Consider the following 18,252-nt stretch of genomic DNA (forward strand, 5'->3'; position numbering starts at 1 on the left):
TCTTCTAATCCCTTCCTCTGCAATCTCTCCGCTCCAGGAGGTAAGTAGAGAAAAAAAAAACCCACAGGGATGGCTGGAAGGGGAATTCTGGGAGTTGAAGTCCACCCGTCTTAAAGGGGGCTGAGGTCAAGAAACACTGCCGGTGGGGACAACGAGACCCGCCATTATCCTCACCCCCCACCTCCCCCAAATCACCACAGAAGAGTTTCAGGTAAAATGTCTTCGGAATCCTACTTACAAACATCCGGAATTGACCTGGGAAACCTGCCTTGATTTAATTCAAGGCTCAAAGGGCAGGTAAAACCGTACACTTGGTCCCTGCCCAATCCACCCGCTCCCGGCGGGGCAGAGTCCACGAATCCAGTTTAACACACCTGATCTGATGGCTACGGTTCAACGACTTCCTGGTTTCTAAAATAAACAGAGATGTTTCATTGTGGACAAACCTGGATCGGTTGCTGTTTCGTGAGCCCAGGTGGGAAACTGAGGCTGGCTGCCCTTGAGTCAAGAGGACGGGCCTCCGTACCTGAAATCCACACTTTCTAAGTCTCCGCTCTATGGGAAAGTCCTCGAACATACGACCACAAATGTTGCGAAGTTAGTTCAGGGAGCCCTCAATGTTATGGGCCGCACCTGACCGTGGGAAATTCCTACCGCTCAGCCAGACCGTCGTTAAGCGAGTCGTGGCCTTGTGAAGTTAGTGGCGCGGTGGTTAAGCAAATCGGCCTTTCCTGTCGACATTGCTTGTCAGTAAGCCCCCAAATTTGGATCATGTGACCACAACAATGCTTTCCACTGTCACTAAGCAAATACTTGTAAATCGAGGATGCTTTCCACCGTCACTAAGCAAATACTTGTAAATCGAGGACCACCTGCATTGAATGTTGGCTCCCTTCTCCGAAGGGGATGGTTTCAGACCCAGCTGCCACAGTGTTCCCAGACAATGGGCTATGGAGTCACGAGGCTCTTCTGCCATCGTATGATCCCACCTGCTCACCTGACAGGTGTGACATATGGCTGCTCAGGTAACAGCAAAGAACTAAGAAGGTTTTGCTTCCATCCCACGCGATTCTGGGTTTGTTTTTAAATATATTTTAATTGAAGGTCTGTTTGTTTTAATCTAGGTATTTCTCGTCTTACAACTGTCTGTTTACTAACTGCTCAAAGTTACAACGGCACCGAAAGAACCCCGAGTTACACTTACGACCATTGCAGCATGCTCTCGACTCACACTTACAACGCAGCATGCCCCACGGTCGCACAATCAAAATTCAAAGGCTCGGCAACAGACTCACACTTACGACAGTCGCAGTGGGGTGTGTGTGTGTGTGTCATAAAGCGGATCCCATTTTGCGACCTTCCGACAAGTAAAGTCGAGGGGAAGAACTGGGTTCACTTAACAACCATGTCCCTAAGGTTAACACGGGCAGTGATTCACTTAACAACTGGGGTGTGTGTGTGAAAAAGCTCGTAAAACCAGGGAAAACTCACTCAACGCTGGTCTTGATGAGCAACAAGACAGTTCAGTCTCGGACAAGGCCAGCCGGTTCAACTATCGATTCGGCAAACCAAATGTAAATTTAACAACCAGATCAACCAACCAGTGCGAACCGGCTGAATCCCACTCCCTGATCTCTGCAGGGTGTGCAGGGTTTCCCCTTCCCAAATGAAAAGTCATTGGGAAGGGGACGGAAGACTCGAAAGGCAGTGCTGCCTAGCGGTTAGACCCGGGCCAGGGATGATGGTGGGCGAGATCGGAAAGCCCTAACCGATTCAGCCACACAGACGTGGCCTTCTCAAGTTTCCAACCGGCTCCAATGAACCAGGCACCGCGGGAATTGGAGCACCCTTTCCAGAATTATAGGATGGCGAGTGGGACCTTGTCAAAACGCTGCCAAGATGCTTTCAACCTTATACGGGAAAAGAACATGCCAAGACTTGCATAGATAGATAGATAGATAGATAGATAGATAGATAGATAGATAGATAGATAGATAGATAGATAGATAGATAGATAGATAGATAGATAGATATTTAGATGATAGATAGATAGATAGATAGATAGATAGATAGATAGATAGATAGACAGACAGAAAGATAGAGATGGATGAATAGATGGATGCATGGATGGATAGATAGATAGATAGATAGATAGATAGATAGATAGATAGATGATAGATAGATAGATAGATAGATAGATAGATAGATAGATAGATAGATAGATAGTTGATAGATAGATAGATAGATAGATGATAGATAGATAGATGATAGATGGATGGATAGATAGATAGATAGATAGATAGATAGATAGATAGATAGATAGATAGGTAGATAGATGGATGGATAGATGGACGGATGGATGGATGGATGGATAGAGATAGATAGATAGATAGATAGATAGATAGATGCATAGATAGGTAGATAGATAGGTAGATAGATGGATGGATAGATAGATAGATAGATAGATAGATAGATAGATAGATAGATAGATAGATAGATAGATGATAGATAGATGATAGACAGAGGGATAGATGGATGCATAGATGGATAGATGGATAGATAGATAGATAGATAGATAGATAGATAGATAGATAGATAGATGATAGATAGATGATAGACAGAGGGATAGATGGATGCATAGATGGATAGATAGATAGATAGATAGATAGATAGATAGATAGATAGATAGATAGATAGATAGATAGATAGATAGATAGATAGATAGATAGATAGATAGATGCATAGATACATAGACAGATAGATGGATAGATAGATAGATAGATAGATAGATAGATAGATAGATAGATAGATAGATGGATGCATAGATAGGTAGATAGATAGGTAGATAGATGGATGGATAGATAGATAGATAGATAGATAGATAGATAGATAGATAGATAGATAGATAGATAGATAGATAGATAGATGCCTAGATGGATGCATAGATGGATGGATGGATAGATAGATAGATAGATAGATGCATAGATAGATAGATAGATAGATAGATAGATAGATAGATAGATAGATAGATAGATAGATAGATAGATAGATAGATAGATGCATAGATAGATAGATAGATAGATAGATAGATAGATAGATAGATAGATAGATAGATAGATAGATAGATAGATGCATAGATGGAGGGATGGATGGATGGATGGATGGATGGATGGATGGATGGATAGATGGATGGATGGATGGATGGATGGATGGATGGATGGATGGATAGATAAATGCATAGATAGATAGATAGATAGATAGATAGATAGATAGATAGATAGATAGATAGATAGATGCATAGATAGGTAGATAGATAGGTAGATGGATGGATGGATAGATGGATGGATGGATGGATGGATGGATAGATAGATAGATAGATAGATAGATAGATAGATAGATAGATAGATAGATGCATAGATGGAGGGATGGATGGATAGATAGATAGATGGATGGATGGATGGATAGATAGATAGATAGATGGATGGATGGATGGATGGATGGATAGATGGATGCATAGATAGATAGATAGATAGATAGATAGATAGATAGATAGATAGATGCAGATAGATAGATAGATGGATGGATGGATAGATAGATAGATAGATAGATGCAGATAGATAGATAGATAGATAGATAGATAGATAGATGCAGATAGATAAATAGGTAGGTAGGTAGATAGGTAGATGATAGATAGATGGATGGATGGATATATAGATATAAAGATATATAGATATAAAGATATAAAAATAAATGGAGGAGGTTAGACATTGAGGGGCAAGAGGCTTTGCCAAACTCTCCCTGGTTTTGCAAATCCAGAAACAAGCCCTCCTTCCCGCCCCCCCTCCTCCTGGCATCTGTCTCTGCAGAAATCAAAGCCCCGGGAGGGATGAAATTCGGCACCACATTACCAAGCTTCTAGTCCCTAAGAGGGGAAAGATGAGAGTGAAGCGTTTGGTAAACACGCTCTTTGCACCTGCTCATTAAATCCAGAGGCCTTATGCTTCCGTCGCGGCAACATATGGGCCTGAAACCCAGGCACAGAGTTTAGGAACCCCGGCTCAATTGGATGAAAACGGTAATTAAAGACGGGAATTACAGCCTCGCTTTCGAGTAACAAGAGACCAAGATTGAGGGTTTGGCTCCAAAACAGCTGGCATTGAATCCGAGACACACACAAAAAAAGAGGAAAGGTTGGGGAGTGAAAGTATATCTTTCTTATCTCTTTTGCAACGGAGCCAAAAAAAATAATTAAAATTAAAGCAAAAACAAGAAAAAAACCAGGCGCTGCAATGGCTTTTCTAGACCAAACAATTTTGCAAAAGTTTCGTCTTTTTTTTTTTCAAACCGGCAAGGCGCATTGTGTGTTCCTTTTAAGTTAAGAACGTCCCTGACCTAAAAAGTTGTGTGAACAAATTGTGTCTGATTAGTGTATGAAACAAAATAAGGATAGGGAATGTTCGCTGGAAGGAAGCAAATCTTTTATTTTTATTTTTTTTAAAAAACCAACCTGGATCCAAAATACTAAAATTGGAATTCGGCGCTTGTTTACGCTCTGTGTATGCTCAGGGACATTAACAATGGGCTTAAGGAAAGTGGCTGGCTCAAGATCAGCCAGCTGGCTTTGTGCCCAGGGTAGGACTAGAACTCACTGTCCCCTGGTTTCTAGCTTTGACCATTACACCCTACTGTCTTTTTCTTCAGAAAACTTTTTAAAAAAAGTTTTTTTCCCCAACCAACTTTAACTAATGGAAAAAGATTTATTTTACTTTCCTAATCTTAGGTTGCCCTCTAGTGGCCATTCATTACAATACCAATCTGCAATAGCTGTGGGATTACAATTCCCATCTCTCTCCCTATGGCTCTGCGGGCTGGGGACGATGGGACCTTCCTCCCTACATCTGGAGAAAACCACGTTGCAAAATGCAAATAATTCGGATTTGTGCTTGACTGGCCACGTCAATCTCTTTATGCGACATGTGTTTGGTCTTTGTGGCACTCTGCGCGTGCTCAGGAGCTACCGACCCGTTTCATTAAACTTGGCCAGCTATAGAGCCAAGCCAAACCCAAATCCTAATCTAAGTTTGGCAGAGTCTATATGTCCGTTTCCAGGCAATCGTAAGGCTTGTCTCACTAAGCCGAGATTTAGGGCTTGTGAGCTACAGCAAAGAAACCCAGAAATTGTGGTTTATAATGCAATGATTGGGAGTGAGACCCCTCCCCCACCAGTAAACGCTACAGTAAAAGGGGGGGTGCTGAACCTGGGTCCCCCCATGTCTAGGCTGCCTCCCAATAAATAAACCCACCAGATCTCTTAATTTCTCCCCTCTGCCCGCTTCACCCCTCTTATATTGTAAGGGTTGGAATAGATAACCTCCAGGTTCCCATCCGGCTCTGTGATTCTATGATTCTGTAAGGGTCTCCTGCTCGAATGTGGGGTGGGGTGGGGTTTGGACTAGATGACCTCCAAGATCCCATCCAGCTCTGTGATTCTGTAAGAGTCTCCTGCTCGAGTAGGGGGTTGGACTAGATGACCTCCAAGGTCCCCTTCCAACCTGTCATTCTATGATTCTGTTGCGGGCAGCCCTGGCACAGGGCGAGCCCACTCTGTCCTGATTGGGCAGACAGCTGTAGGGGTCAGCCAATCCATCCAATAGGAAGGCCAGCTGCCAGGAAGTCCCCTCCCCACTCTTTTCTTCATTTACATTTCAAAACAGTTGGGAAGGGAAGAAAAAAATCCGTTTTTTCCATTATTATTATTATTATTGTTGTTGTTGTTGTTGTTGTTGTTATTGGTTTTGACGGCCATCCAAGAGAGAATTGGAACCAAGCTGGCTTGTTTGTGTTTCCATCAACCAAAATAAGGACAACTATCGTGGCTTACTGCGAGTGACAGGCACGGGTGGAAAGATTTTTGGGGTATGTGTGCTGGGTTCGAGATCCGCGCGTCCGAGACGGCAACCTGTCCGGGAGGTCACACACACACACACCCGCGCGCATCGCGCGTGCAAACGTGCAAGGGAAGCGCGACGCGTGCAAATCCAGCCAACGACACCCCTACGCCCCCGCCCAGCCCGGGGAGAGGAGGAATGACAGAGTGGGGGGATTTCTACCCACCCACCCATTTCACGAGAGGAGGAGGAGGAGGAGGTGGCAGCCAAGGAACCAGCTGGGGAGACCCCGGCCCGGACTCTCAGCTTGCGACCCCAGCCACTGGCACGCGCAGTCGCCCCTACCCTTTTCCTGGCGCGGGGAGGGGCTCATCCTTCAGCCCAGGCCTCTGCCCCCCGCACCCGAAGCGGGAAGATCAAAGCCTCTGCACTCAAAAGACCCTCCAAAGGGGAGGGGGGGATGCGGCAGCTGGGTGGGGCAAAAGGAGGAAAGGGGGCCCCGCGAGACCCCCGACCCATTCCGTCTCCCTCCCCCGAACCTTGGGAAACGAGGCTTCTCCCTCCCCAAGGAAGACCCTCCACCCTCCTTTGGGAATGAGAGCCCATCACCCCCACCTGGAGAACCACCCCCGCCCGTCTGGAGGGAGGGGAGGGAGGCCGTCCTGGGACCGAAGTCCGGCCAAAGTTGCGCACTTTCGCCGGCCGCTTGGCTTACCTGGCCCCGCGCGGGGCAGCCCAAGCAGCCCCCGCCCAGGTCCTGCCGGGACCCCCGACGCTGCCATGCACCGGCATCCTCCCGCCCGTGGGGAGGGAGAGAGGGAGGGAGGGTGGGCTGCAAGCCCCCCCCCTTCGCCGTCGCGCGTGGAGCGGCCGTGCCTGGAAAAGTACCGCCCGTTGCGCAGTTGCATTTCCCGACGCGGCTGCCCGGCTAGCGCTGCCGCCCCCCGCCCGCCCCGCCGTCCTCCCCGCTGGTTTCGCTCGGGCTGCCAGTGGGCAGGAGCCGCCCCGCCCCTCCCCACTCACCCCGCCCCCTGGCCGCTGCCTGCGATGGGGAAGGGCCACCCCGAGGCACGTAGACCACCCCCACTTGGCAAAGAAAGGGTGTCCCTTTCTCCCCGCGCCCAGCTGGCATCCTCCCTCCCTCTCTGGCCTCCAACCTCCTCCTCCCACTTCCTTGGCCCCCTTGTTGAGATTGTGGGGGGTTCACCCCAAAGTTGTGAGTTTGGGGAGCTGCTCACAACCCCCCACCATCTAGGAGCTTGTGAGGGGGGAGGTTGGAACGGAGGGGCCCAAGCTTTGCTGGTGGGGGGGGGGAATTGAGGCAGACGGGGTGGGTGGGTGTGGGAGGGCACCACACTTAGTCTCCAAATAGCTTTATTTAATTTCCTAGAAATTGGGGGTGGGGTCAGAAGCTGTGGCGGGGGGGGGGGTGGGGGAAGAGGAGGGAGTCGGTGCCCCCTCCTCGGCTTCAGGTGTCCAGGCTCATCAGCAAGGCGGTGCCCTCTTGATCCAGTGGTCGGGGGTCATGGCTCCGGAGCGCAGGTCCACGCCGATGACGAAGGAGGGGCGGCCGGAGGTGCCCGCCCGGTTGGGGTAGTAGTAGCAAGGGCAGGAGTAGATGCCTGGGGAGGGAGGGGGGGGAGAGGAGGGGCGGGGTCACGGGGAGGAAGCCGGGGTGGGGGTCCGCCCCCCCAGCCCGCTCCCAGCCGAAGACCCCTGCCCACCTTTGCCGCTCTTCTTCTTGTTCTCCACGGGCTTGAAGTGGATGGTGGGTATGGGGCAGACCAGCTGCATGGGCTCCGCCTCCACCAGGCACGAGTTCTTCTTGTCCCACCCGGCCCCCTCCAGGAAGAGGCCCCTGATCCACACCCCCTCCTGCAGTGGGGGCAGGGGAGGAGAGAGGGCAGAGGGTGAAGCCATGCCCTCCCCGTCTCCTTCCAACGAGGGGGCGAGGGCAAGGGAAGGCGCACCTGCCCCGGGAGGGAGGGCTGCCTTGGGGGAAAGGAGGAGGAGGGGGCTTCTACCTGGGTGGGAGAGGAGAGGGGAGGGGGACACTGACTGGGGGAGGGATGGGGGCTTACATTCGGGGGAGGGGAGAGAGATTTACTGGGGAGGGAGGCTTATTTTGGGGAAGGCTGGATAGGAGGGGAGGGAACAGGTGAGACTTCATTTGGGGGTGGGGTACGTACTGGGATAGGGGTGCTCCTTTGGGGGAGAGAAGGGGGTTGTTTTCCTGAGGGGAGGGGGCATTTATCGGGGAGGAGAGGAACACTGGGAGGGGGGCTTACTTGGGGGAGGCAGGGGGCTTTTACCTTGGTAGGAGGAGACGGAATGGGAGGATTTAACTTGGGGGAGGGGCACTTACTGGGGAGGGGTGCTTGCTTGGGGGCAGAGGAGGCGAAGGGGGCACTTGGGCGGAAAGAGGGTTTTTCTGAGGGGAGGGGCACTTATTGGGGAGGGGGTTACCTTGGAGGAGGGGGAGGGAAGAGGGTGCTTACCTTGGGGGAGGAGGGGATGGTGTCTTTGGGGAGGAGGGGCACTGACCTGGGGGAGGAAAGAGGGTGTTCTTGGGGAGGGGGAGCACTTATTTGGAAGGAGGGGGTGCTTACCCTGGGGGAGGGGCACACTGGGGAGTAGAGTGGGGGAGGGGCACTTGGTTTGAAGGGGAGGAGAGGATGCATACCTTAGGGGATGAGTTGGGGGTTATCTTTGGGGGAGGGGCACTTACCTTGGGGGTACACCAGATTGTTGTCATCCACCGTCGAGACGATGAACTCCCAGCTCAGGGTGTCCACGGAGATCTGCTCCCCACCACACAAAAAAACCCGGATGTCAGCCCCCCCTCTCCACAAGGACAAGTGTCAGGCCCCCACCCACCCACCGCACCCCCTCCGTACGTTGTTCTGCCGCGCAGCAGCCTGCAAGACGGCCGTCAGGAATCCGGTGGGGAAGGTGAAGCCGGAGAGCCAGAAGAGCACTGGCGGGTGGGCCGTCTTCGCCCAGCGGGCAAACTGCTCCACCCGCAGGCCCAGGTCCCGTGTCCAGGCGGCCAGGGGCTTCTGGGAAGAGTAGGCCTGCAGGGGGTGGGGGGGGTGGGCAGGAGAGAAAACAGCTGGAGCCAAAAAGGGACCTACCCCCACCGTGGCCGTATCGGGGAGGGGCTGTTTCTCCACCGACCGGGATCTCCCTGCGAAGAGGGCAGTGGTGGTATTGCTAACGGTTCAGCACGGTTCAACCGAACCGGTTGCAAAACTCCAACCGTCAGCTGAGAGGTGGAACAGGATGGATCCCACAGCTGTCCCAAGAGGCCCATGGGACAGAGAAGACCACCCACCCCCAAATTAAGGCCATTTCCCACCCACCCCCGGTACACAAAGGAGGAGGGGTGGCCATGAACAGCCAGGAGGCCCTCACCCTCTCCCACATGGGGGGCACGCGGGCATCGAAGATGCAATTGAAAATTTCCTCCAGGTCCGTCGACATGACCACCAGCCCTTGAATGCCCTTCTCCAGCTCCACCAGCGATGAGCTGTAAGGGGGGAGAAGCAGGGGTCAGAATAGGGGTGGGTTGGGGGCTCATGGGGATACAAACATTTTAGTCCGGGGTGGGGCAAGAACGCCGAAGCCCATGCTCCCCAAAGAACGAAGAACATGTTTTGACAACGATCGCGCTCTACGCGTTACGGTTTGTAGGAATATGTGTTGTCACCAGGGAGCGGGGAGGCTTATTATTCTACCCAATTTATTATTTTATTATTTGTATTTCCTTTAGGTGGGTTTTCTGCCATGCTTAAGCCGCCTTCAGTGCGAGCAGGCGGCGATATCAATTTTCCGAAACAAAATAAAGGAAAATAACTCCGCACGATCTCTCTGATTCTCTCAGAATTGCCTTGCGCGCGTTTTCCCATCCTCACTTTCTTCGCTTCATCATCCGCACCTAAAGTCTACACGGGCAGTCCTCAATTTACGACTGCCCCAACATTTCCATTCCACAACCAACATCGTCACCATCGCCTTTTAAAGACCCCCATAATCCCTTGCAGTGGGAAGTCTTGGGCAACTGAGTGGAGTTTTGAATATTTACTGGCCGGATGCCCTTCCTGTCGCCAATGCGGAGTTTTGTTCAGCAGATACATTCTCATTTCCATTCCACAATGGACCCCCAAATTTCTGATGCTAAGCGAAACAGTTCAGTGACTTTTGCCCCATTTTACCACCTTTTCTGCCGCCGTCGTTAAGCAAACCACTACGTTTGTTAAGTGAATCACATGGCTGTTAAGCAAATCCGGCTTCCCCATGGACCTTGCTTGGCGGAAGGTGACAAAAGCGGAATCCTGTGACCCCGGGACGCTGCAACTACCATAAATATGAGCCCATTGCCAAGTGCCCCGAATTTGGATCACGTGATCCTGTGGAGTCTGTGACGGTCGTAAGTGTGAAAAACGGTCTTAAGTCCCTTTTTTTCAGAGCTGTTGTAACTTCAAACGGTCACTAAACGAACTGGTGTTAAGTCTAGGACTGCCTGTACATCTTTCCCTTCTCTTGCCTGTTTTTTTTTTTTTGTCATCCACAGACGCTTCCACTTCATCATTCCAACTGCAATTAAATTCAAACTCCATTTTAAAATGGCAGACGTTGTCAGCCCTTGTAATTCAGTGGCGGCTGGGGAATGCTGGGAGTTGAAGTCCACGCATCTTAAAGTGACCAAAGTTGAAAGAGATGGTTCTACGCGCTTAAACTGTCATAGTTTCACCCCAAATAATCCAACATCCAGGCTGAAACAGGCCATCCTTTCTTCAGGACCCCTGCGAAGTTACAATGGCACCGAAAAAAAGGGACTTATGGCCATTTTTCACACTTAGGACCATTGCAGCACCGGGATTCGCTTAGCCATGGTGGCGAGAACGGAGGTAAAACGGGCAAAACAACAACTGCATGGTTGTAACTCAAGGAATGTCTCTATTACAGTGAGTAAAAGGGGGAAACTCTGATGTTTTAAACCCAGGGATTTGCAAGCCAGGGGTCCACCCCCTCACAAACCTCACGCCCCCCCCCCCCACCAATGAAGGAGTGGGTAGCCCCCCAGACCTGATGATCTGCAACAAGGAGTTGTAACGCTGGATCTCTTGCAACAGGACCACATTGAGAGGGGAGGGATCGGTGGAGAGCACCCTGCAGGTCCCCTCGTAGTCGATCTCCTCTGGAATCTTGCTGCGCACGTCGGAGGAGAGCTCCAGCACCTGCACGGGCGAACGGGACGCGTAAGAGAGCAAGAGGAAGAAGAGAGGCCTGTCAAATTAGCGGGACCTGAACGCACTTGTAAGTGGATCATAAGCTTCCTAACAGACAGGAAGCGGCAGGTGAAGCTAGGCAGAACCATATCTGATACCTGTACAATTAGCACAGGAGCCCCCCAAGGCTGTGTGCTCTCTCCACTTCTCTTCTCCCTATATACCAATGATTACATCTCAAAAGATCCATCTGTTAAAATACTGAAGTTCGCTGATGACACAACAGTGATTGGTCTCATTCGAGACAACGACGAATCCGCATACAGACAGGAAGTTGTACAACTTGCCTCGTGGTGTAACCGGAACAATCTGGAACTGAACACACTCAAACCCGTAGAAATGGCGGTAGACTTTAGGAGAAATCCTCCCATACTACCACCTCTTATGATACTAGACAACACAGTATCAACAGTAGAGACCTTCAAAATTTCTAGGTTCTACTATATCACATGACCTAAAATGGACGCCTAACATCAAAAATGTCATCAAAAAAGCACAACAAAGAATGTTCCTTCTGCGCCAACTCAGGAAGCTCAAACCGCCCAAGGAGCTGCTGATGCAGTTCTACAGAGGAATTATTGAGTCTATCATCAGCACCTCTATAACTGCCTGGTTTGGTTCTGCAACCCAACAGGACAGACACAGACTCCAGAGAGTAATTAGGACTGCAGAAAAAACAATTACTACCCACCTGCCTTCAGTTGAGGACCTGTATCCTCCACAAGTCAAAAAGAGAGCTGTGAAAATATCTACAGACCCCTCACATCCTGGACATAAACTGTTTCAATGATGCTATAGAGAGCCCTGCACACACAGAACAACTAGACACAAGAACGTTTTTTTCCCAAAAAAACCCCATCACTTTGCTAAACAAATAATTCCCTCAACACTGTTCAACTATTTGAACTACTATTACTGTTAATCTTCTCACCACTCCTTCTCACCCATCCCCTCCCACTTGACTGTTTCCTGGTATGATTTGATTGTTGATTGCACCCTATGACTGTCATTAAGTGTTGTACGTTGTGATTCTTGATTCTTAATGAATGTACCATTTCTTTATTTATACTGAGAGTATTTACACCAAGACAAATTCCTTGTGTGTCCAATCACACTTGGCCAATAAAGTATTCTATTCTATTCTATCCTCTTCTATCCTAGTTTCTATTCTATTCTATTCTATTCTATTCTATTCTATTCTATTCTATTCTATTCTATTCTGTTCTGTTCATTCTCTTCTCTTCCCTTCTCTTCTAGTTTCTATTCTATTCTATTCTATTCTATTCTATTCTATTCTATTCTATTCTGTTCTGTTCTGTTCTGTTCATTCTCTTCTCTTCTCTTCTCTTCTCTTCTCTTCTCTTCTCTTCTCTTCTCTTCTCTTCTCTTCTCTTCTCTTCTCTTCTCTCCTCTCCTCTCCTAGTTTCTATTCTATTCTATTCCATTCTATTCCATTCCGTTCCGTTCCTTTCTATCTATTCCTCGTCTTCCACCAGAGGAAGCTGAAGAGAAGAAGAGCAACTAAGAGGATTAGGAAGCTGAAGGCTGAAATGTGTGAAGAACGGTGGCTGGAACTGGGTAGGTCTCGTTTAATGAAAAGAAGGACTTGGGGGTTGACCTGATAGCAAACTTCCAATATTTGAGGGGCCGCCCCAAAGAAGAAGAGGGAGTCAAGCTATCCTCCAAAGCCCCCGAATGAAGGACAAGAAGCAACGGATGGAAACCAACCAAGGAGAGAAGTAATCCGGAACTGAATGAGAAACGTCCTTATAGTATGAACCACAGCTTTCCCCCAGAGGTTATGGCTGCTCCATCACAGGAGGTTTTAAACAAGAGACTGGACAGCCACTAGTGTGAATTGGGATAGGGTCTCCTGCTTATGCAGGGGGGGCTGGACTAGAAGACCTCCAGGGTCCCTTCCAGCTCTATTCCGATTATGGCCTAGGGCCTCCTGCCTGAGCGGGGACATTATGACCTCAGTATTCCTTTGGCCACCGAAATACTTCAACAAAACTTTCTTGAGCTGCTTCTCGTGTCTGGCTCTGGTGGGCACCTGCACCAGGCTAAACCGGCTTGGATGCCTGTCCGTGGCACGAGCAGCTCGGACCGCGCTGAGCTGGACTTCGCGAAGAGGCCCGTACCTTGTCCTCCCGGCTCTGCCCAGCCACCCCGGTTGGGGTGGTTTGTGGCTGGAGCGACAGCAGAGTTTCGAAGAGCGTCCGGGCCTCGGTGATCTGCGAGGCCACATCAGCATTGGGGTGCTGGCCAAAGGCCTCTGGGGGGTCCATGCCTGGCAGGAGGCTGATGTACTCCTTGTAGGAAGACAGGTTGCCATCCTTGGGGATGTAGTAAGTGTCTAACACCGTTAGCCTGCAGAGAGAACCGAGAGGGCTTAGGAGAAGCGTGAGGTACTCCGATCCCATGCAGGAAGAGCTGGCGACTCGTTGGTCTGCTCAAGCCTTTATTGGAAATAATAATAATAATAATAATAATAATAATAATAATAATAATAATAATAATAATAATAATCCGGCTTGTATTGGTCTGCTCAAGCTTTTATTGCAAAATAATAATAATAATAATAATAATAATAATAATAATAATAATAATAATAATAATAATTGCTATTCATTGGTCTGCACAAATCTTTTATAGCAAAAATAATAATAATAATATTTTTGTTCACTGAAAGAAAGTAGAAAACTGTGGATGGTTATCAAAAGAAGAGAGCTGATAGGGATAGGGAAAGGGATAGAATGGAATGGAATGGAATGGAATGGAATGGAATGGAATAGAATAGAATAGAATAGAATAGAATAGAATAGAATAGAAATTAGAAATACTGTAGAATAGAATAGAGAATAGGAATAGGATAGAATAGGATAGAGAATAGAATAGAATAGAATTTAGAATTAGAATGGAATAGAATAATGAATAGAGTAGAAATAGGAGTAGGAATAGAATAGAAATAAGAATAGAACAGAACATAATTTAGGATTAGAATAGAACAGAACAGAACACAATACAGTACAATTTAGAATGGAACAGAATAGAATAATGAATAAAATCGAAATAAGAATAGAATAGAATTTAGAATTAGAATAGAACAGAACAGAATGTAATACAATACAATACAATTTAGAATTGAATGGAATGGAATAGAATAATGAATAGAATAAAATAGGAATAGAATGGAAATAGGAATAGAATAGAAATATAGAACAGAATAGAATTTAGAATTCGAATAGAATACAATTCAATACCAGTTAGGATAGAATAGAATATAGAATAGAATAGAATATAGAATAGAATAGAATATAGAATAGAATAGAATAACGGAGTTGGAAGGGACCTTGGAGATCTTCTAGTCCAACCCCCTGCCTAGGCAGGAAACCCCATAAAAAGGTAGCTTGTTAAGTGTCTCTTAGATCAACCTTAGACCCCACCCAGCCCCAGGTGTTCCATTAGCACCACCAACAGGTCCAGGTCGAACTTCTCTTCCAGGTAAACGTCCTTCCTGCTTTCCTCCCTTCCCCAACCCCGCCAGCTCTTGCCACCTTTCGCGCCCCCCACCCTCCCCTTCGTCCCCACCCCAATACCAACTTGTAGAAGGGGGTGGCCACTGTTTGATCGCAGAAGTAGTCGTTGATGTAGGTGGTGAGGAGACGCCGGTCCCAGTCGTCCGTCACGTGGCCCCCATAGTTGACCCCCGCGATCAGGTACTTCAGAGCGTCCCAGGGGGTGTCCTCGTACTCGTCCAGGTACAGGCTCAGGAGATTCTCGGACACCTGGAGGGACAGGTGAGTGTGGATGGGGAGGGGAGCCCCGGTGTGATCTCAGATCCAACCACAGAACGACACCCGAATGGTGTTTTACAATCGTGGCCCCTTGAAGAAATGTGGACTTCAACTCCCAGAATTCCCCGGCCAGCAAAAAGATTTGCCAAGAATTCAGCATGGATAGACCAAAATGGCTGGACTAATTTATCAAAAGACTAGCTCATCAAAAGCTGGGAAGGTAGGCTTGGTGGGGTCTCCGCTCGGGCTTAGGTCGGGGTGGCCTAATCTTAATCCTAATCCTAACTTGATCTGGCTTGGCGGCTTGATAGTCTGACCCTAACGCTAATCCTAACCTGGTCTGGTTTAGTGGCCTGATGGCCTGACCCTGACTCTAATCCCAATCCTAATCCTAATCCTAACCTGGTTTGTCTTGGTGGTCTGAAGGCCTGACTCTGACCCTAATCTTAAATCTAATCCTAACCTGGTCTGGTTTGGTGACTTGATAGTCCGATCCGAACCCCAATCCTAATCCTTAATCCTAATCTGTTCTGGTTTGGTCGGCCTACGATATAGAGTGCTGAAAGCCAGGACAAGTAGATTTAAACATAGCTTTTACCCAAGTGCTGTGATCAGGTTAAATGCAGAGTTACGAATCTGGTGGTCTTAACATATATATATATCCTGGTTGTACAGTTTTTAACTGTTATTTGTTTTAATTTGTTTTACGTTGTTATTTGTATATGTCTTTTGGTGTTGTTCAGTTGTATGTTGTGGAAGAGCACCTTATTTCGTTGTTCTCAGGTTTCTGAGTACAATGACAATAAATTTATCTATCTATCTAATCCTAATCCTAAACTTTTTGTAGCCTGATGCCCTAACTCTAACCACAACTCTGCTCTGTTTGCATGGCCTGATGACCTGACCTTAATCCTAACCCTAACCCGCTCCATCTTGGTGGCCAGATAGCCTGCCCCCAACCCTAATTTTGCGATCCATTGCTGGATCATCTAGGCGTGTGCGCCGAAGGATCGAGAGGGGACGTGGCTGGCAGCAGAGAGATGGATTCTGGGTGTGGGGTCTCCACGGCAGTCAGCTCGCCCTGGCTTCTAAGCCGCACGTGGAGGGAAAAAGAGGCAAGTTGTTGACACCGGTGGCTCCTCTGACAACCTCCCCACAGCCGCATATAGTTCTGCAGATGTGAGGGTCCAGGGAGGGGGAGGTGTTAGAGTGAAGTAGAAGTTCTCCGAGAACGAAGGGGCAAAGGATGAGAAAAGTGTCTCAAAGCCCAGAGGTGAAGAAGAAGTGACTAAGGATAGCTATTACCTAGAATCTCCCAGGCTACACAGCCATGATGGCGAACCTATGGCGCGCATGCCGGAAGTGGCACGCAGAACCATTTCTGCCGGCATGGAAGAGGTTGCCCGGAAGAGCCCCACTGCACATACACGCCCCCCCGCCAGCCAGCCAATTGTTGGGTATCTGTCACACATGCGCGGGGGGAGACAGGCATGTGGGAGATGCGCGTGCAAGCACAAGGGGTGGGGCGTGTGTGTATGTGGGTCATGGGCGCATATGCAGAAATGCGTGGTGCGTGTGCAGGGGGACACCCGTGCGTGCACAGGGGCAAGTGGGGTGTGTGCGTGCACTGCATCACCCCTCCCTTTAAGGCGACCCCCACCTCGAAATCGGAGTCGTTGAAGCCGTAGATGATGTTCCAGCCCAGCTGAAGAAATTTCTTGCGTTCCAGCAGGACGCTGTGGAAGAAGCAGAGGGCAAAGAGCAGCTTCTTGTACTTGTTGGGCTTCGTGCAACGGTTGAACTGGGGGTCCGTGATCAGCTGGTACAACCGCTTCATGTTTGCCTTCAAGCCCTGCAGGGAACAAGCCAGGAAAGGCTGTTTGGGAAGGCTGGTAAGCGACGTTCTAGGCTCTTCAAGGACCGAGGGTTTGGATGGACAAAGAGCCGGTTGGCAGGGGGTGGTATGCTGACGGTTCGCAGCGGTTTGAGCGATCCGGTAGCGCCGCTCACCAGTTGGCCCTTCACTGTCCTATACTTCCTTTGTTTGCAGCTCAGCTGATAGGCGCGGCGGAGTGGATTGCCGTGCCTCGGCTGCACTTTACTCACCGGTGCTGATGTTAAACGGGCCCCCACAGAACTGGTAGTGAAATATTTTGAATTCCACGGCTGGCTGTTGGGCTTGGTGACCCCAAACTTGTGGGCTTCAACTAAGGGGGTGGGATTCTAGCCATTCGGAACCGGTTCGACAGAGCCGGTTGTTACGATTCTACGCAGTCTGGAGAACCGGCAAATCGCGCCACTGGTTGGCCCCGCCCCTCCCCGTCCGCCCCTCCCCTCCCCACCCAGTTCGTCCTTATCACGCATGCACGTTGCTGACTGTGTTCCTTATCTGCCCAGTCAACGAGGTATTTCTGTTTTGCTCCCTCCCTATGATCAGCTGAGCCGGGATTTCCCTCGCGGTCTCACTGCTTCGCCCAGGAAGCTGCCCTGAGGCCCAGAAGGCTCCAAAATGGGTTCCATTTTTTGCCTTCCGGGGTCCCACCCCCCAAGAGGCTTCCCTTGGCCCCAAAAAACAGGGAGGGGTTTGTTTTTTTTGGATGCAAACAAAGAAGCCACACCCACCCAGTCATATGACCATACCCACCGAGCCACGCCCACAGAACCGGTTGTTAAAAAATTTGGATCCCACTTCTGACTTCAACTCCCCAAAATTCCCCCCGCCAGAGAAGTATTGGTGGTTATGCTACTGGTTCGGACCAGTTCGGCTGAACTGGTAGTTTAAAAAAAGCCGAGGAGGAAGAGGAGGAGGAAAAAAAAAACCCAGCTGAGAGGAAAACAAAGAGAAAAGCGCAGGATCGGCCCTCCCACCGGCCCCCCCCTCTCCTCTCAGCTGATTGGCGCTGCAGGCCTCAGCGGGGGTGCAGAAAGCGGAAAGCCACGCCCACCGAACCGGTGATAAGACAACTTGGATCCCACCGTTGCAGCAAAGATTTGCTAGAATTCACCGTGGGTAGGCCAAAAAGCTCCTAAAATATTTCCTCTGGTCTCTTCAGAGTCGCCAACAGAAAGGTAGCGGGGGATTCAGTGCGGCGGCTTGGAAATCGCAAGCGCATTCCCTAAATAGTTTTTTTGAGATAGTAACCGCCGTGCAAAATCCGATGGTCACCCTTGACCCTGGTTTCCCCACCCCCCACCCCCTGGGTGCATCATAATTCATATCCTCCAATGGGACACATCCATAGCCCAGAGTCATCGACCACCTTCTCTAGCTAGAAT

The 18,252-nt window shown here is 49.2% G+C and overlaps 1 protein-coding gene across 1 annotated transcript in view; it reads right to left on the reverse strand.

The window, feature by feature from the left end:
- Positions 1-7,245: 7,245 nt before the first annotated feature.
- The window catches only part of DNAH2 (dynein axonemal heavy chain 2), a 123,277-nt gene continuing 112,270 nt past the window's right edge, over positions 7,246-18,252 (reverse strand). The window contains 10 exon segments of the mRNA XM_087917291.1: positions 7,246-7,391; positions 7,394-7,510; positions 7,613-7,912; positions 8,617-8,689; positions 8,786-8,962; positions 9,303-9,417; positions 10,977-11,128; positions 13,321-13,549; positions 14,783-14,967; positions 16,637-16,828. Of these exon segments, the coding sequence (XP_087773417.1) occupies positions 7,357-7,391; positions 7,394-7,510; positions 7,613-7,912; positions 8,617-8,689; positions 8,786-8,962; positions 9,303-9,417; positions 10,977-11,128; positions 13,321-13,549; positions 14,783-14,967; positions 16,637-16,828 (1,575 nt within the window). The 3' untranslated portion in view covers positions 7,246-7,356.

The sequence above is a fragment of the Pseudonaja textilis genome, chromosome Z (genome assembly GCF_049901715.1).
Source record: "Pseudonaja textilis isolate UNSWEBS1 chromosome Z, rPseTex1.2, whole genome shotgun sequence".
Lineage (NCBI taxonomy): Eukaryota > Metazoa > Chordata > Lepidosauria > Squamata > Elapidae > Pseudonaja > Pseudonaja textilis.